The sequence below is a fragment of the Mandrillus leucophaeus genome, unplaced genomic scaffold, assembly GCF_000951045.1.
Source record: "Mandrillus leucophaeus isolate KB7577 unplaced genomic scaffold, Mleu.le_1.0 Scaffold243, whole genome shotgun sequence".
Lineage (NCBI taxonomy): Eukaryota > Metazoa > Chordata > Mammalia > Primates > Cercopithecidae > Mandrillus > Mandrillus leucophaeus.
In genome coordinates, this window is record NW_012102510.1 from 363,221 (window position 1) to 384,099 (window position 20,879).

The 20,879-nt window shown below is 36.2% G+C and overlaps 1 protein-coding gene across 10 annotated transcripts in view; it reads left to right on the forward strand.

The window, feature by feature from the left end:
* Nucleotides 1–20,879, forward strand: part of KDM6A (lysine (K)-specific demethylase 6A) — a 241,204-nt gene that overhangs the window by 214,156 nt on the left and 6,169 nt on the right. For 9 of the 10 annotated variants that reach the window (XM_011982800.1, XM_011982801.1, XM_011982802.1 and 6 more), the window contains 3 exons: nt 1,253–1,367; nt 5,126–5,313; nt 6,115–6,256. In XM_011982800.1, coding sequence (XP_011838190.1) covers nt 1,253–1,367; nt 5,126–5,313; nt 6,115–6,256 — 445 coding nt within the window. The remainder of the gene's footprint in view (nt 1–1,252; nt 1,368–5,125; nt 5,314–6,114; nt 6,257–20,879) is intronic. The other variant, XR_001006367.1, reaches the window with a different exon arrangement.

Here is a 20,879-nt window from a genome sequence, read left to right on the forward strand (position 1 = left end):
CTAGAACCATTCTTTTTCTTTTTTTTTTTTGGTAAGAGACAGGGTCTTGGTATGTCACCCAGGCTGGAGTGCAGTGATGTGATCATAGCTCACTGTAATCTTGTTTAACTCCTGGGCTCAAGCAATTCTCCTGCCTCAGCCTCCCAAGTAGCTAGGACTACAAGTGCATGCCACCATGCCTGGCTAATTGTTTCGAGGTTCACATAATGACTTCAAGTTATCCTTCCCTCTGGACCTCCCAAAGTGCTGGGATTATAGGCTTGAGTCACCACACCTGGTAGCTTTTAAAAAAATATGTAATTAATTAATCTCTAGGATTCAGATCCATGCATGTGGGTGGGTGGGTTGGTTTTTAACTGAGGTCCCCAGAGGATTCTAATATACAGCCAGGATTAGAACTGTTGGTTATAATTGTTATCCTCAGACCATTAGAAGCCCAGTTCTGTCCTATTTTATCCATAGTCAGGTAAAGTGCAAAAAGTTCTGGAATACATGATGGAAGAACTATATTCTGCTCTGTACTCTATCATTGGACACTGATATAAATGTTGGGCAAAAAACATTATTTTGAGTACCTTGTTATGGGGTAAACGCTGTTCCTGGAGATTAGTTCATAAGGAAAGAAATGGTAATGATATCTATAATAGCTAGTATTTATTGTTTACTGTATACAGATGGTCCCTGAGTTGAAATGGTGTAACTTACCACTTTTGGACTTTATGGTGGGTTTATCAGAGTATTAAATGCATTTTGAACTCAAGGTATTTTTCAGCTTACTGTGGGTTTATCAGGATGTAGTCCCATCTGTAAGTCGAGGAACATCTGTATTAGGCACTGTTTTATGCATTCATTAGTTTATCAATCTTCAAAACAGCCCAACAATTTATAGAGATTATTATTATCTGTTCTTACATACAGGGAAACTGAGTCAGAATGGTTTACCAACTTGCCCAGGTTCATGTAATGACTAAGCCAAGGAGCCTGGCTCCAGAGCCTAATCTCTTAACCATGATTATACTGCCTATCATAGAAGCTCTTACTGAGTATGTTAGGAGTTGACATAAAAATGCTACAGTGATGAAGAACTAAATACTACTATAGTGTTCTCTGTTGAGCATTTGTAAGGTTTTGTTTCCAAAGACCCATTTTTCTATAAACTTATAGTGTGAAGATTAATTTTTTTCTGTATAAGTACCATGTGCTAACCGATTGCGCCACTGGAGCTCCAATTTTTTTTCTTTTCACATTTCAGGTCATCAAGAAAATAACAACTTCTGTTCAGTTAACATAAATATTGGCCCAGGTGACTGTGAATGGTTTGTTGTTCCTGAAGGTTACTGGGGTGTTCTGAATGACTTCTGTGAAAAGTAGGTTTCCAAAGTAAATTTTCTTAAAACACGTACTAGAAAGCAGTAATTGTAAAGGACAACTTACCAAGCTGGATATCCTAATGGATACATTGCCAGTATTCACTTACCATTCAGCAAAGAATTCATTTTAAATTATTTGATTCCAAACCTTATATTTTGTGAAATTGGAAATACTTTAAGAAAGATGCCATGAAACAACTTCATGCAGTAGTAGTACCCATGAATTTAAGAAGATAGAAAAGTTGAGTTATTAGTTAATTTTTAAAATGCATACTTATTCATTTGAAAGGTGTGTATTCCAAGAAAAACTGTTTTGTTATAAATGGTTTTAGGAAGTAGAAGGAATTCTTTATTGAGCACCTGTACAGGCTGTGAATAACTCAAGCTTGACCATAATACCCTTTGTCATATCATGATATAAATTCTTTTTAAACTGACAACTTTTTCTAGGAAGAAATTTTATAAAATGTATTATTACTTTATTTTTTATTTTTAAATAGAGATGGGGTTTCACCATGTTGCCTAGGCTGCTCTTGAACTCCTGAGCTCAGGCGATCGACCTGCCTGGGCCTCCTACAGTGCTGGATTACAGGCGTGATCCACCACATCAGCCCAGATTTTGTTTTCTCTAGCTGAAAGAATTGGATAGTTCCTTTCCTTAAGATCTCAGAAATAGCTTTTATTTCTGTATCTTGCGTTAAAAAGTACCGTGGAATTTTTTTTTTTTTTAGTTGGTTTCAATTTGATCATTTGTCTAAATAGAACCTTATTCTCTTTCTTCTTTTCTAGAAAGTACTTTATTATATAAGGACCTGACATTTTCATTTAGTAATAACATTAGAAAATTAGTATAGGATGAAAATATACATTATATACACATTTGGTGTTATGCCCCCACCCCAATTAAAGGGGGGAAAAACCCCACAGGAAACATTTACATATGAGATGACTTTGAAAACTAATTATACACGTATTCCACATACTAACTTCTTTATGTTTATTTTTCCTTTTTTTGAGATGGAGTCTTGCCATGTTGCCCAGGCTGTAGTGCAGTGGCACAATCTCAGCTTACTGCAACATCCACCTCCCAGGTTCAAGCAATTCTCCTGCCTCAGCCTCCTGAGTAGCTGGGATTACAGGGGTGTGCCACCATGCCCTGCTAATTTGTGTATTTTTACTAGAGACAAGGTTTCACCATATTGGCCAGGCTGGTCTTGAACTCCTGACCTCGTGATCCACCCACGTTGGCCTCCCAAAGTGCTGGGATTACAGGCGTGAGCCACCACGCCCAGCCCCATACTAACTTCTAATTTCTTACTTTGGTTTAAGAATCTTTGCTTAAATATTTGGATTTAGTAAGAAGTGCATTGTAGTTAAAAAACAAAAAAAGATACTAATCCACAGTTTACTTACATAAAAGCAAGGGATAATTACCTTATATTGTCTTCACTATTCATATACTGGTTTCTTTCAGTGTAAGAAAGCCAAAGATAGGGAGTTTTAAAGCTTCTAATGTACTGATGAAATAACCTGATCTACTTTAATCTGTACTTTTTTTGTGGACCAGCAGTCCAGTAGCAGCAGAGAAAGAACATTGTTATATAGAAAATCTCCATTGTGCTATAGAAAGATTTTTATTTCTTGAACTTTGAGTTAATACTATATTGTTGCAGCTATAATACAGGAATCCTTATTCATTGTTTCTGAGTAGCGACTGGCTATTTTTAGGGTGTAGTTTTTTTTCCTATCTAAATGGAGAGGTGTCTTGGGAAAAAAAAGATAATTAGGATAAGCAGATGACATCCAAAAAGCTTGAGCTTAGGGATAATAAAAATATCAAGTTAGGAGGAAGGGTTAGGTAAATTTAATAACTCAGTTGTGAAAGTAGTACTTGCTTCTTCAGCGTTTCACTGTAATTTTGTTTCACATAAAGATTGTTGCTTTTGATAGTGACTATATACTGTATCTGTAGTTTATTTTATGGCTTTAAGTAATACCTGTCTTGAGATAACCATTCTTTTGAATATATGATTAAAACGATGCATACTTTTTGGTAAGTTTAATTTTTGGGGGGGGGGTTCTATTTGGGATTACTTGCTTGCTTTTGGATAAAAAGTTTTCTCTAATTTTGTAATGACAATACATGGGTGAAATAAGGCTAAGATTTGTGTTTATAGCCATTTTTTGCTTTATAGGCAACTTTTTCTGGACTGTATCTACTTGGCCTTGTCACACACAATAAGCCCATCCTTATCTCTTTGCAGGCTACCATTTTCACTCTAGTCTAAACTTTTGAGAGTAGCCTTGCATTTTTCAAGAGAGAAAAAGAGAGACTAAGGTTCTTTCTAGATCATAGTTTGGCAATTTATTTTCCATAAAGGACCAGATAATATTTTCGGCTTTGCAGATCATACGCTGTCTGTCACAACTGTGTCATTGTAACAGGCACAGTCAGAGATAGTACGTAAGTAAATGGACATAGCTGTATTCTAATAAGTTTTATTTATAGAAACAGGCAGTGGTCTGAATTCGGCTCATGGACCATAGTTTGCCAACCCTTGATCTAGATAAAAAATTAAATTTAAACCAGTAAAAACAATTGTATACTTTCTCATGTGCTATAGTACAAGATAAATAAAGTAAGATTATTTCTTAGATCTTACGGAAAGGAACATTTTTACTGTGTAAGTTTTTCTTTCCCCAAAATATGAAATTTGAAGTAGTTAATTCAATTTTATAAAGTTCTTTTATGGGAAAAGTGACTATGTGGTTTAAAAAGTACTTCATATCATGATGGAGAATAAGAAGCCAGATATTAAAATAAAAGCTTAATAATATGATCTATGGAATGTTTCCAAAGTATATTGGTAGTAGTGGTCATGATTATTTGTGCACGTGCATGATTGTTTGTTTTTGATAGTTGTTTTGAACTGTGTAGTTTTAATCAGCTAATCATCAAAACTATGTGGAGTCTGACATCCAGTCTCCTTTTCCTCAGAAATTAAGGGAAGTTCCTGGTACTTGTATTGCCGCAGTGTTCCTGTTTATGGATTTAAATGACTTGATGTCAACTCTACCTTCCATTTACCTTTTAGGGGTTTCTAGGTGCTCCAGGCAGAAGGCTTCAGTCAAAAATAGTCTTTGTTGATATGAAATTAAAAATTAACTTATGTGTTACTTGAAAGTAGCTTTGGATTTCATTTGGATCTTTGAAAAATCAATTTAAGATAGTAATACTGGGCCGGTTCACTTACTACAGGTATTATAATGCCTGTAATCCCAGCACTTTGGGAGGCCAAAGCAGGCGGATCTCCTGAGGTCAGGAGTTCGAGACCAGCTTGGCCAACCTGGTGAAACCCCATCTCTACTGAAAATACAAAATTAGGCAGGCATGGTGGCAGGCGCCTGTAATCCCAGTTACTCCGGAGGCTAAGGCAGGAGAATTGCTTGAGCTCGGGAGGCGGAGCTTACAGTGAGCCTAGATGGAGCCACTGGACTCCCACCCAAGCAACAGAGCAAGACTTGGTCTCAAAAAAAAAAAAAAAAAAAAATGCTAACACTGATCTTTAGTAATTTAGTACTCAACCATAATTACACACTCTTTATATACATACAGCAGATCTTTTTGGACAAGCAATTACGTTTCAATAAAATGAACAAGTGTTCATTAAAAAAATTTTTGATGTTTTCTTCCAGTCTTACTAGGAGCTTCTTAATATAGTTGATCCATTTACATTATTTTTTTCTTATTTCAGAAATAATTTGAATTTCCTAATGGGTTCTTGGTGGCCCAACCTTGAAGATCTTTATGAAGCAAATGTTCCAGTGTATAGGTTTATTCAGCGACCTGGAGATTTGGTCTGGATAAATGCAGGCACTGTTCATTGGGTTCAGGCTATTGGCTGGTGCAACAACATTGCTTGGAATGTTGGTCCACTTACAGGTATTATAAAGAATATGCTTAAAAAAAAGTTAATTTATATAGGATTATATCCAATAGGTCTGTTCCTTTTTTCTTGAAATATAACTTACTAAAAGTTGTAAGAAGAATGTCTCCTTGCATAGAATTGCAATTTGTAGTACAATAAATTAAATTCAAGTTAACAAATGGAAATCTAAGAGCGTAGATATTAGCAAAAAACAGGTTTATGGCTTTAATATACATGAAGGGTATAATAATAATTTTTAGAGTGCTTGGTTTTATTTTATTTTAAAAAAAAAACCCTTATGAGAGAAAACAAAGTAGAAAATTTATTCTTTCACATTAAAAAAAATCTAGTATTTCATATGAATAGATCTGTAATGTCAAAATCTGTTTGAATTACGTCTGCCTTCAGGCAGTACTCACTTAAGGTTAAGAATGTGGAGTTTAGAGCCAAAACGACCTGGATTAGGACCAGGATCTGGCTCTTGTAACTTTGGGCAAGTTATTTAACCTCTCTGGTCCTCGATTTCTTCATCTGCATAATGGAAGTAATGAAATTAATAAGGTGATGGTGAAGAGTAAATGAGATAATGGGTAAAAATAAAAATAACACAGTGCTTGGCATATAGTCATAGGAAGTGCTCTTTATATGATTGCTAATATTGTTACTACTGTAATTATCATAAAGCATAATTATTTTTGTAGTGTTCTGAGGTTTTTCAGAATTGATGTTGAAGATATCACCTGAGCAGGTGATAATGGTTATCTTCATATCTTTTGGTACTTTGGGTTGCTTTATAACTGTTTTTTTTTTCCTAGCCTGCCAGTATAAATTGGCAGTGGAACGGTACGAATGGAACAAATTGCAAAGTGTGAAGTCAATAGTACCCATGGTTCATCTTTCCTGGAATATGGCACGAAATATCAAGGTCTCAGATCCAAAGCTTTTTGAAATGATTAAGTAAGTCTTTTCTAAAACTGCTGTAGTCCCTCTCTTTTTGGGGAGTGTTAACTATTAAGGTTTTTTTCTCCCTTAGAATTATGTTGACATCAAAGCAAAGTGGTCCAGAAGTCTAGCAGAATGTAATATGAGAATCCACATGTTAAAAACATTTTTCCCTTGCAACTAGCCCACTATGGTACAGAAAGGAAAAAAAGACACATATGATTATAAATCAGTAGAGTCACAAACCTGTGCTTCTTTCCCATTTCCCTCTGAACCACCTGATATCCCAGGATAACTTTAGTTTTAATATTGAAAATCTACCATTAGTAACTTGAGGGGAAAATGGCATCACAGAATATTTGTTGTCACAGACAAATTAGCAGTTAATATAGGGATTTGACTAAAATGCTAATTTTTAAATTTTTAATTAAATCATCTATCTTTTAAAGTGTCTCTTTTCTGAGCTACTTAAAAAAATTTAGGGGCCGGGCGTGGTGGCTCAAGCCTGTAATCCCAGCACTTTGGGAGGCTGAGACGGGCGGATCACGAGGTCAGGAGATCGAGACCATCCTGGCTAACATGGTGAAACCCCGTCTCCACTAAAAAATACAAAAAACTAGCCGGGCAAGGTGGCAGGAGAAGGGCGTAAACCCGGGAGGCGGAGCTTGCAGTGAGCTGAGATCTGGCCACTGCACTCCAGCCTGGGCGACAGAGCGAGACTCTGTCTCAAAAAAAAAAAAAATTTAGTATAAGTTATGTAAATTCTTATCTAGGACCCTAGTTTGAATACCAGTAAGCTTCACATTTGTTTTCACAGTTTCTATCTTAGCCATTTTGTAAATCTATTTAGAGGTACTATTTTCAAACAGTGCTATATAGCAGTGTTTCCCTAAACTATGTTTTCCACTACTAGCTCTGTCCCCAAAAGATGGGAAATTCTGGCTATGGAAATATGGGAAATGATAGAGTAAAGTTCAGCAAGTGGACAAGTCCTTTATTTTTATTTATTTTTTGTAAAATATTTTAGATACTGTACATGTTAATGTAATTTGTGAATGAGGGAGAAGAGTTACAGTGTACAGTATTCCCCAAACTTATTTGACCAGTATCTTTTGAAGAATTAGTTTTCTCAAAAGCTCATTTTGGAATACACTGCTTTATATTCATTGATTAAATAAGTTTGTCTTAGTCTTTGTTAAAACAGTGTTTACATTAAGTATTTCTCCTGCAGATAATTTGGTCAGCATGTGTTGTTTTCAAAATGCTGTCTTTTGAAAGTAATCCTGGTTTGTTAAAATGATTTCAAATCTAGATCCAAACTTTTATTTAAACAAAAGTTGTGTGGCCAAGGCAACATGCTTATGAATTATTTTATGACAGTCTATTCTCAGTTGCACCATTTTATCTAGTTATAGGTAAAAAGGTAGGGGAGACAAAAAGGACCAAAAACCAAATTACAGCAAGTAATATACAAATTCTTTAGAACATTGGATCTTGCGTACCATGCTTTCCATAAATATAATTTATAGTGGGGCGGGGAATTGTCTCTCCATTTATCCTGTTATACGTCAGAATGGTACTTTTCCCTGAATAGCAAGTTCAGTGTTATTTTTTGAAACAAAAGTGATGTAAAGTCACTAAAGGTGTTTAGTAAGTTGGAGGTAGTCATAAACTAGATGCTAAGTCAGATCACTTAAAAGTAGTTCAATATAGAAGCCATTTATCTAACAGCTATATAGACTGAAAGTAACTCATTACATTATGAGTAGATTAGGATTTTATAATTGGAAAGGATTTTAAGGTCACTTAATCAGCTCCTACTTAATATAGTAATCTTATCTATATTCATAATTTGTGATCATCCAGTGACTTAAACATTATTTTCACCTCACTATAATTCTTGCAAGTTGTTTACAGAATAACCTAAAGTCTACCTGTCATTTGGTCCCGATTTCCTGAGTATATTTAGGATTTATGCAGAATAAATCCCATTCAACAAATGTTTGAAAACTAACTCTATGCCAGACACTGTTCTAGGCACTGATGATAGACATACCAATGTTTAAGATGAAATTCCTGTCCTCTGGAGACTTAAATTCTAGTAGGACAAGAAAGAAACCCCCAGTATAATTTATTTATATGAATAAGATAAAATATAGTAATATTTGGGAGGAAGGAAGGTCAGGGTGCTTCTTTTGCTTAACGGGTCTGAGAATGTGAGTTTTCTGCTTAGCCCTGAATAATGAGGTGAAATCAACTACACAGAGATCTATGGGTAGAACCTTTCATATACAGAGAACAGATGAAGGCTAAATTGGGAATAACTTTGGCATGTTTATGGGACAAAAAGGTCAGGGTGACTATAGCTGAATGAGAGGAAGAGTGATGGCGATAAACTTAACTAAGCAAGCAGGAACGAGATCGTACATGGGCTTTCTGGACATGGTAAGAAATTTGTATATTAATTATAGGTGTTACAGCTTGCCATAGAGGATTTTAAGCAGGAAAGGAATAGGTTTCACTTTAAATTTAGAAAATGGATCTAGTGGCTGGGCGCAGTGGCTCATGCCTATAATCCTAGCACTTTGGGAGGCTGAGGTAAGCCAGATCACTTGAGTTCGGGAGTTTTACCAGCCTGGCCAACTTGGTGAAACCCCGTCTCTACTAAAAATACAAAAATTAGCCAGGCATGGTGACGGGTGCCTGTAATCCCAGCTACTCTGGAGGCTGAGGCAGCGGGGGTGGTGGGGCGTTCCACTTCACTCCAGTCTGGGTGAAAGAGCGAGACTTGTCTCAAGAAAAAAAAAGAAAAAAAGAAAATGGATCTAGTTGCTTTGTGTGGAATGGGTTCCAAGGGGTAAGCTTAGAAGTAGGGAGGACAAATTAGGAGGCAACTGTAACAGTACAGACCAACCTGGACAGAGATTTCCCTGTAAAAATAGAGAGAGGGGTCAAACTAGGGAGTCTTGTGGAGCTAAAGCTCATAGAACTTGCTCATAAATTAGGTGGTTGGGTGAGAGGGAGAAAGGAACCAAGGAAAACTTATCCATAGTCTTCTTGTTGTCTGATTGTCATTAATTTAAACATTAGTCACCTCTGTCATCTTTTCCATTCCCTACCCCACCCTCAATATTCTTGTTATCCTTTGAGACTCCTTCCAGTTTATCATTGTTCCTCTCAATACTTAAAATGTTGAGGTCAGACATACAAAATTTGGGTGTTTTTCCACTTATAATTTATAGTGATACTGTTTATTTCTTTTTTTTTTTAACCTAGATGCACTTACATTCTTATCTATACTCCATTTTGCCCTATACTACAAAATGTCTAATCATTTAAATCTTGATTGTATTCCTCGTGATATTAACAGTTCTCCTCCCAGCTTGAGTACCTATTGACGCACCAGTTGAAAATGTTAACCACAAGTCTAGACCCCTAGGCCTTGCTTTATAAGCCTCCCTTTTTGAAATAATTGTCATTGAGCCATTGCCAAAAATGTACTTTTCAGCAGCCAACGTGGCTCCCTTTCTTTGATTTAATGAGTCTTTGCTTATTGTATACAAGGCTCTAGGCTAGGCTTTTAGGGTTTATAAATACATGGTATAGGTCCTTTCTTAGTGCAATTAAATAAAATAGATTGAAAGAAATTTGGTGATAGATCCACTGATGTTTCCAGCCCAAGGAGTCAGAGAGGTTTTTTTTAAAAAACTGTGTATTCTGGGGAAGAATGTATTTTGTGTGATGGATGAAAATGAGGAGGCAGGGAGAAGAGAAAGGAATAGCACTTAAGCCAGCTTAAAACCAGACTCTTGCACCATGAGAAAGATGCCCCAGTTCATCCATAGAATAGCCTACATAGCATATCTCCTTAAGTCCAGCACAGTTAAATGTTTTCGTCCAGTGAAGGAGTAAATCCCTTTTCTTCACTTGAGCTCCAGGCAAATAGTTGGCTTATGTAGAGAGGCCATGTTGTATGAATAACTCTAGTCTTCAACCACTAAAGTCATGCTCAACATGGTAATTCTGAAAGGCTCAGAGGAACTCTGGAGAAGAATAGCAAATGTATACTCCAACTCATGTTCTCTTCCTCCTGTTGTCATTCTCTCCCCTATACCTCCCTTTTTTGCCCTCCCTCCTGATTACCCTCCCTGCTGTGCATTTGCGTGAGCTTAAATGTATATACGATACAACTGCTATATGTTTATTGACAATAATTGGTGGTATGTTTTGGCTTGAGCGCAATGTGTGATGAGTAGTAGAGTAAGATATAGTTGTAAAAGTTGGTTAGAAGCCGATTATGCTTTGTGTACTAAACTTAAGACTTTCTTCTGTTGGAGAGCTCTTGGTGGGTTTTTAATTAATATGATCTAATTTAGGTTTCATAAAGATGTTTCTCGCTATTAAATAGAGCAAACTTTTGGATAGTAAGAGAAAGGAGTGAATCAGAGATTCTTTGGCTTTTAAGTCTGGATACTTAGATGGTTTAGTAATATTGCTAGTTAATAAATCGGGCTTAGCACTTAGCCAAGCACTGAGCAAAGTGCTTCCCAGACTGTACTCACTTATTTCTCACAGCATCCCAAGGTCATTCAATTGACTAGAGGTAGAGCCAAGATTTAAACCCCTATCTGTCTGTGAAAGTGCTTGAGTGAATCTATGGCACATGACTTCATTTGGGGACAAGTTTGGGGAGCCAGTTAAAGAGTTGGATAGAGCTATTTAGAAGAAGCTGACTAGGGAGTCATCTACCTAGGAATTTGTGACTGTCTTGAGAGGAAAAGGAAAGAAAAAGTTGGGGGTAGCACTTTGTGGGGGATATGCCTGTTTAAGAAAAAGAAATAGGTGAGCTAGATAACAGGAGAGCATGGAGACTGAATTGTTGCAGAAATAGAGAAGGAGGTCTTTTTCCACAAGCACAGTTTTGCCGTGTAATTGTTATATCCACATCATTGCTCTGGTCTTCAAATCTAGTAGTTCCTGCCAAAAAATGAAGTGGTGTTGGTTTTTTCTGGTTTGTGAGCTGTGCCAGTTCTTAATAAATGGTTCTCCCTTGCCATTCCTTCCCTCTGCTTTGAGTTATTTTCTTCATCTCCTGTTCACTCTGCCACCCACAGCAGTTTGGCTTTCTACCCTTGGTAAGCCCAATACTTCTCTTGTTGAGGTCACCAGTGACCAACTGTTGTATATCTGCAAAGGCACTAATGTACACTTTCTTCAGAAATCTACCTTTTAAGCCTGGCATGTGAATGCCTCAAATCTGATTCCCACTTGTCTTGTCAGCCATTTCTCCCACTGCTGCCTTTAAATGTGTGCTTGAATTGTTTTCTATTTATTAATATTTTTACCACTCCATTTGCTATTTTAAGCCATCTTTAATATGAACTGCAATTTTTACATCTCCCCCTTTTTTTCCTTTGAATCATCTTTTAATAAAGCATTAATTCTGTATATGTTGAGCATACGAATTATAGGCTATATTAAAAGAAAAAATATCAGCTAAATGTAAGAAATGAAATGGAGAAGATATACAAACATAGTCTTCTTCCTTAACTCTCCCCCTGAATTGTTATTTTTAATTCTTAAATACTGTGATTCTACAGTGTGTAATTTTTAGGCTTTCATAGTTAAGTGGTAAGCCCGCTCAACCAAAAAGAATGTAAGCAAAATTCTCCTTGTGCCTTCTCATCTGCTTGCTCCCCCAGCTCTACCCAGTTCTTTTTATTCAGTAAATGTTTATTGTGTACTGCATTGTTACCCAGGTTTGTGCTAGGTGAAAGGGATTTGATCACTTCTCAGACTGCTCAAAGTGAATTGAGAAACCATCAAACCATTAAAACATGTGATCTTTAATGATAGAGATATTGGTAAGAAACCATGGTGGGGCAGCATAGAGGAAGGCTCTTCTGAAAGAGTGGAAGGTTCAGTAAAGGCTTCACTGGAAGTACTACAGCTTCACAGTCTCTTATTGTAAATCCTTTAGGCCAGATGTGTTTTGGAGCTAAGCAAAACCACAATGAGATACCATCTCACACCAGTCAGAATTACTATTATTAAAAAGTTAAAAAATAACAGGTGCTGGCAAGGATGTGGAGAAAAAGGAACACTTACACTGTTGGTGGGATTGTAAATTAGTTCAACCATTGTGGAAAGCAGTGTGGTGATTCCTCAAAGAGCCAAAAGCAGAACTACCATTCAACTCAGCAATCCCATTACTGAGTATATAACCAAAGGAATATAAATTATTCTGTCATAAAGACACATGCACACATATATTAATTGCAGCACTATTCACAATAGCAAAGACATGGAATCAACCTAAATGCTCATCAGTGGTAGACTGCATAAAGAAAATGTGGTATATAAGTGGGAGCTAACTTATGAGGCCACATGGACGCATAGAGGGGAACAGCAGACACTAGGACCAGTTGGAGTGTGGAGGGTGGGAGGAGAGAAAGGAAAAATAACTAATGGATACTAGACTTAATACCTGTGTGACGAAATAATCTGTACAACAAACCCCCATGACACAAGCTTACCTATAACAGACCACGTGTACCCCTGAACTTAAAAGTTTAAAAGAAAATAATGTTTTTTAGATTTAGAAAAGGTTATTGAGTACATTTATAATATATTGTACCTTCCCAGCAGGGTCTGTTGCAGTATCCTGGGATCAAACATATTAATATTTCAGCACTAAAACATAGAAATAGTCACTCTAATGAGCTCAGTGAATACTATAAGTAGCCCCAGGTCAAATTTCAGCACCACTTGAGTTTATGCAAGATTTATGAAAATTTTGTGGGATTATAATAAGGGATTATGAACCTGTATTTGCACTGGGTTATTTAATAATGGGAAATGGTGTTTTCTTCTGTTGTCACCTCCTGACTCCTCATTATCATTTTGAGAATGAATCGCCTGTAGTTCTTTAAGCAAGTCAATATCACTCTTGCTTTTTCTCTGCACTTTTCCATTCAAGTCTGGTCTTTAAGGACCCTGTGATTCCATAAAGTTCTGTTTATCTGAGTAAGTCATTTAGTAAATCTCTTTGAATTTCTACAACCTAGCCATTTTGCTAAAATACATTAATCATATTCTGCTTCACATTCTTCCAGATATTTCCTGTGTTGACGTAAGTCCAAAGAATATATATTATCTTGATTACTTCTTTCATTTGATAATGTAGTGAACTCGACTTAAAAGTTCACAGCCTAACTCCGTAGGAAAATTTAAGTGGCAGCTCAGTGCATAACTTTCTCTTTTGACTTCATTTAACTGTTAAATGAAATAACTTTTCTCTGCAAATGAACTTAATTTTAATTTCTCCTTTAGACCAAACTTTTAAGTGTCTTTCCCTGGTTTATGCCATACTTGTGTGTTCATGTTAGCTGAAGATAGATTTAAACTTTCGTTGCTAAAAATTTCAGTTAGGCTTCACATTGGCAGTGACTGCCAATGAGACGTCTTTATCATTTTTAATATTTTAAATAATGGTCAAATTTGCATGTTGGATCACTTGGTAGCAAGATGAAGCATTAAATGGAAGGCAGAAGATTTAGAGGCATAAATTAGAAGGTAATTGCTCCGGTTCAGACAAAAGGAGAGACAAAGATTAGAGGGTAAAATAGACTACACTTGACGATTGATTGGTGGTAGAGTTGAGGGAGAAATCTGTATTGCTGGACTTTGGCTTGGGCCAGACAGTGGAACATTTGTGCTTGTTGATGAAATTGGGGATAAAGAAGAAATGAGTTGGGTGTAGAGAATGATGGTTATCAACTTGACTAGCTTTAGACATGCAGAACTTGAATTGCTCCTACAAGATTTAAGTTGAAATTTCTATTAAATAGCAACTAGATGGATGTATGGCTCTATTGCTTAGAAAAGGAGTCTGAGATAATACATTTGTAGCCCTCAGCTGGCTGATAGGCAGTCACTGCTAAGGTATTAGCTGTTGAGTTTTCCGAACCATTAGCTATTTTTAAGGTAGAGCAGTGCCCATACAAAGAAATGAATAAAGGAAAACTTTAAGATCAAGGGTACTGATCTCCTTTAATTCAATCAACTATGACAGTTTTTCTAGGTTAATATATCTAGTCTCCTTTAAAATATATAAAATTTACATGTGTAACACATCGCTGTACTCCTCCCCAACTTGTTTATGCTTTTTCCTCCAACTTTTACTTTGAAATTTCTTAAACGTACAAAAAAAAGTTGAAATATAGTACAACAAATACCTGTGTAACCTCATTTGGATTCATCAGTTAAGTTTTTGCCACATTTATTCAGCAGTCTCTGTATACGCATACATGCTTGCACGCACTTTTTCATATGAGCTATATGAAAAAGTAATTTGCAGACATCATGACATACCACTTCAAATACTTCATCCTGTGTCTTAAGAATAAGCTTATTCTCCTACATACCTGTAACATGATTTACCATATTTAGGAAACATGAAATTCTGTAGTATGAGTTAATACACAGTCCACATTTAGATTTCCCCAACTATCCAAAAATGTCTTTTTTTTTTTTTTTAAGTGCTTGCCTCTGCTCACTCTACCACCCTTATCCATATTGAATTAAGGTTCACATTTAATTGAGTATGTAGTCATTGTGTCTTCTTTAGTCTCTTTTAAACCTGTGAAAGTCTTTTTTTAATGACATTTTCTCTTTGAAGACAGCATACCTTTGTGTTGTGCGGAGTTCTACATTCTGGATTTGTTTTCTCATAATTGTATTTGGGGTAAATTTTTGACAAAAACTACTAATGATGTTTACTTTTGTTTAACTCCTGCCTCACTCCAGCATAACTATGTCAGAGATATTTTCCTTAGTGGGTCCTGAGTAAATTAAGTTTTACTAAAAAGGCAATTTGAAAACTTAAAACTAGGGGTGAGGAGATTATTGTTACTTTTTAACCCATCTTTGTCATAGTATATGATTTTTATCCTGTGGTTTTAATTTTACAACTGGTAGATTAAGATTTAAAAGAAACCCTCACCAGGCGCAGTGGCTCACACCTGTAATCCCAACACTTTGGGAGGCCAAGTCGGGCAGATCACAAGGTCAAGAGATCGAGACCATCCCGGCTAAAATGGTGAAACCCATCTCTATTAAAACTACAAAAAATTAGCTGGATGTGGTGGCACACACCTGTAGTCCCAGCTACTTGGAAGGCTGAGGCAGGAGAATCACTTGAACTCGGGAATTGGAGGTTGCAGTGAGCCAAGATTGAGCCACTGCACTCTAGTCTGGGTGATGGAGCGAGACTCTGTCTCAAAAAAAAAAAAAAAAAAAACACAAAAACCATCACTCTGCAAATTCACGATTCCCATTTTAAGATATTTGAGATACAATACTTTGGCCTATATTTTATTTTTCTCTTTGTACAATACTAAGACTCTACGTCATTTTCGTAAGACTTATACATTCCTTGTTTTGCCTTCTGAAGTATTTTTTTTTAACAGGACATTTGAAAGGAATCAAGTGTTAGTACAGGAGATGAGCTCTGCAGACTGTTGGTACTGATGAGATTTCCCTGTAGATAACAGACTTTCAGAATAAATAGACTTACAGGTGCAGTTCATAAAGCCGACCCCCAACAAATATGCTATAAGTTGTTACAGTCATGTTGGACCGTTGTCAAGCTAGTGCAATGGTAGTATGTTTCCAATACATTGGAAATGTTGGTTTGTTCACCAGCAACTTTGTGAGTTCCACTTAAATCACCACGATAAGTAGTTTAGTAAATTTTAAAATATGTCAAAAACAGAATGCCAAGGAGTGCATTTTCCTCTGAAAAGTTTAATGTTAGGAAGTCTTAGATTTAGGAGGAGCATATCAAATAGTACGCTGAGGAGTAGAAAGTTAATTTTCAAGATACACATTCACTTGTGTTACCCCCTGTAATCTGCCAGACAATAACACCTTCTAAAAATACTAATAACATATAAGCCAATGGTTGAAAATAAGTTCTCTTAAATTTCAACAGTGCCGAGCTCATTGAAAACCACTCCCCACAAACTTAATTTCTTGTCATATTATTTTGTCATTCTTTTGACCATCTTATAAAGCACTGTTTTATATTTTTTCTTTTTCTTTCTTTTTCTGTTTCTTTTTTTTAATTAAAAAAATAAAGACAGGGTCACCCTATGTTTCCCAGGCTGGTCTCAGACTCCTGGGCTCAAGGGATCCTCCTGCCTCAGCTTCCCAAAGTTCTAGGATTAACAGGCATGAGCCACCATGCCTGGCCAATATTTCAGTTTTTAAATGTGCCATCTTATATGCACAATATTAATGTTTTATGTGCTTTCTCTGTGCCTTTTGTGTATATATGATCACTATGTGTTCATTATTTGCCCATCCTTTTTTATTTTCCTAAGTCTTAGAGTCTACACTATTTAATATCCCAGTAAAATATTACAGGAAGGGCAGCATCGTGTAGTTTTCTGGAATCTAATCTGCCTTCATATCTTAGCTTCTTCATTTACTGGCTGGGGGATTGGGGACAAATTACTAAACCTATTAGTCTTTATTTCCTCTTTGGAAAAATGGGGATAATACTGTCTTTCTAAAATAACTTTTATGACTGTTATGTGAGTCTTAGCATAGGGTAAGCATTCAGCAAATGGTAGTTGTTGTAATTATTACTATTTTATAGAAACCCCAATTACCTTCTTTTTTTTAGTTAATATTCTTGGACCTAGTGTAGTGGTTCTCAAATGTGGACAGTTTTTCCTCCCCCTGCTTTCCTTTCCCAGGGGACATATGCCAATATCATGGCTTGAGTGGGAGAGATGCTACTAGGTTTTTTGAGTAGAGATTAGGAATGCTGCTGTTAAATATCCTGCAGTGCACAGGACAGCTCCCCATAACAAAGAATTACCCAGCTATAAATACCAATAGTGCTGAGATTGAAAAATCCTTATCTAATGGAATCCAGACTAAACACCTTTTGAATAACCTTGTTTCATTTTCTTTTTGGTGTGTTAACTATTATACTTTGAGTTGGCATTCATCATATAATTTTTTCAAATTAAATAACTTTAATTTAGTAATTATATGATTATTTTAATACAGTTTAGGAATTTGACATGTCATGTTCAAATAATTAACATTTGTTGAGCATTAACTGCCAGGCACAAGTCTAAGTATTTTATATAACATATGTAATCCTTATAACAGCACTGTAAGTTAAGTATTTTTTCAGCTGAGGAAACTGAGGCACAGAAAGAAGTGTGCAGCTGGAATTTGAACCCAGAGAGTCTAGGTATAGAGTCTGCTCTTGCCCACTCTACAGCTCTTTGTATGGTCTCTTAAAGGCTCTAACCCTAAAAACGCAGTGATTTGTGAGGTTGATATTTTACCAGTGTCTATTGAAAAATACACTACAAATCTGAGACACTGGTTTTAATTTTGACACTTATGGAGTAAGAGATTTGTGCTGGTTCTCTTACTTGCTGATCACAGGAATCACCTGGAACTCTTATTAAAATAGGTTTTCAGAGCTCTATGCCAAGAACTTTGGGAACCTTTTTCATGGTGACCTAGTGAATCTTACCAGACAAGTTAGGTCTTTTTTAGAACTAAGAATTTTTTTGCTCCCTTTTCTTTCACATACATTATAGGTTATTACCTTACCTACCTACATAAAATATACTTGATCACAAACACAGAATTCCAAAATGTAAAAGCAAACTCATAAGTATTAACTCTCCTTTGATTCCCTTATTTAAATGGATAAATATGGTATTATAGTGTTATACAACTTTTTATTCCACACCCATTTGACCTAATAATGGAACAAGATTTTTCCAACAGTGTGCATAGATAATGGTATAGCCATAAAGACCAGTTCATAGTTAGCATTGATCCTACTGCTGTAGTCCTGGCAGTATTCTGATACTCTGTTGGGTTTGATATATAATGCTTTTTGATAACACTGACCAAACAAAATCTAAAAATTCTAAAACTGCATTCTCATGGTTAATATATATCTGCTTTCATGCTTTTTTTTTTCCATCTAGGAGCTTAAAGTTCTTAAGATACGCATTTTATCATTGACTGAGACCTTGATTTTCAGCCATGTGGTTGATGTAAATAAAACTGTTAGATGCCTTATTGACATTCATATACCCACTGTTGTCCTAGGACAACACAACCCTGGAGTGACAGGTGGCAAGAGAGTTTTCAGAGCTCATATGTTGGCTTGCTTTTCCTACATGGCTCTTTCAGTAAGGCAGACTGGGCAGAGCAAGGCACCTCTTGGTGTTCGTTAATTTGTTATCTACTTCTCAGTGACTGAGACTGTTACCATAAAGCATTTAAAAGTGCAATACCAAGTTAACCCATATTTCATCTATCTCCACATAGATATTTGTTTGGTAACTTACTTTGGAAACTGAGTCACATTGCCATTAGAATGTCAGAGTAACCCCCAGTGTTGTCTTAACTTTGATGTAATATAATATTACAGCTTCATTCCTATTATTTCCTGCCCCAGAAACTTCATGCGAAGATTAAAATCTTGTAAGAACAGTTGTTTGTTCCCTAAAGAAGCCCCCATACTACCTTATTGTGGCATTCTTTCTGTTCAGAATGTGCCTTCCCGCACCTCTTTGTCCTGTTCATAAATAAATTGATTCAGAAATTTCAACTTCTGTATGAAAACTTCTGTGATTCTCTACTTCCCCTCACCTGAAGATGATCTCTCTCCTTTTAGTATCCATAGCCTACTATGTTTATTTTTTGCCTAATGTCCTCATGTATTGATTTATGAATATACTGTGCATTAATTGCCCATAAGTAAGGCTTTTGATAATATGTCTACATATTATTTTATTCAGTTCTCTTGTTCTAATATTGCAAGTGTATTTTCATTCTATTCCCTGTGTGAAGTTGTTCTCTAAAATTCTATCGCTCTTTAAGTTTCATCTTTGCAGATCACTTTTTGGTTGGATTAGATTCTAGTATATAACCTCAAATATGCCAAGCTCTCAATCAGCCTCTTCCTTATGGTTTTCTTCCGTTCTGGAACTTCCTTTGTCCCCTGCCTTTTTGTGTAGTCTTTCATCCAAACAGCTAAAAACAGAGATTGGGTCCTGAAGCCAATACTGATCCTTAAACGTCAAAGGATTTCCTGCTTTTCTAGCTGATGAAATCATTTTTGATCTTGTTTCTAAAGTGCATGTATGCAAAATAGCATTTTCCATCTTCTATGTGTTTACAGCTTTTTAAATGATTTATTCTTTCGTTTTTAGCAAATTGAATTCTTTTTTTTTTTTTTTTGAGATGGAGTTTCACTCTTGTTGCCCAGACTGGAGTGCAGTGGTGCGATCTCGTCTCACCACAGCCTCCATCTCCCGGATTCAAGCAATTCTTCTGCCTCAGCCTCCCCAGTAGCTGGGATTACAGGCATATGCCACCATGCCTGGCTAATTTTGTATGTTTAGTAGAGACGGGGATCCTCCATGTTGGTCAGCCTGGTCTCAAACTCCCAACCTCAGGTGATCCACCCGCCTCGGCCTCCCAAAGTGCTGGGATTACAGGCACAAGCCACCACGCCCAGCCCGCAAATTGAATTATTAATTACCATAAGGTAAACTTACAGAAATTTAGCAAAACTAAAATTAAGAGGAAATGAGAATCCTGATTGTTTAGCTTTTATTTTTTAGCTCTTTAATGTACTTAAATGTTGTCTTTGTATAAAATCAGTCTGGGGCTAATGAAAGCAGAACAGGTTATTGTTAAGTCTTAAATATTATATCTGTTTCTTTACTAGGATCCTTTCCCTAAATCACTTTACTTTCTATTTTTCCCTATCCTTAAGTTGAATCACATTCTTTCTTTTTAGGACTTGCTCATTACTGTGGACTCCATAAGAGCCTCTCTCTCTCTAAATTCTCCTTCTGTTCCAACTGCTGCCTTTTGAAAATGGGAAGGAACAAAAATTTTCAGTGTTAAAAAAGTAAAGGCAAGGAGAAATCACAATTTTGTTATTCATCCTCAGATAAAATTAATAGAACTGTCAGTTTTCTAAGTTTTTGGTATCACACAAAATATAAAATATAAATTCTGGAGCAGAATTTATTCCAGAAGCAGACTGACTACTTAAGGCTTAGTATTTACTCTTAGCAGCCTTATCTCAGACCCCTTGTTACTTGCAGGAAATCAATATAATGCCTTTTTTAAGATGAAACTGCCAAACTAACAATACATTGTAAACTACAGTCTAAGTGCCAAAGTAGTCAGTGGCATTGAAGATGAAAATTTATCTGCTGAGTAACAAGTAGCCTGATACTCTATAGAACCAAGGCTGTGTGTTTGGAAAAACTGTGCTTCCTGAGCCCAAGAATCTCATCTTCACAAGAAGCGGAGTGGGTGAGAATAAGATGTGAAAAGAGACCAAAAAGAAGGGTACAGTGTGAGATAGTAAGGGGAAGCTTGAAATTTTCTTTTAAAAACTCATAGCTCAACCACTTAAATAGCTTTATGACATTAGACAAACTTAACTTCTCTGCACTCCCTTTTCCCCATTTGCAAGATAGAGATAACCTTTCTCCACATGGTGGTTAGGAGGCTTACTTGGCATAATGTATATGAAACAGCAAATACATGGCTCCTCTCTGGTTCTTAT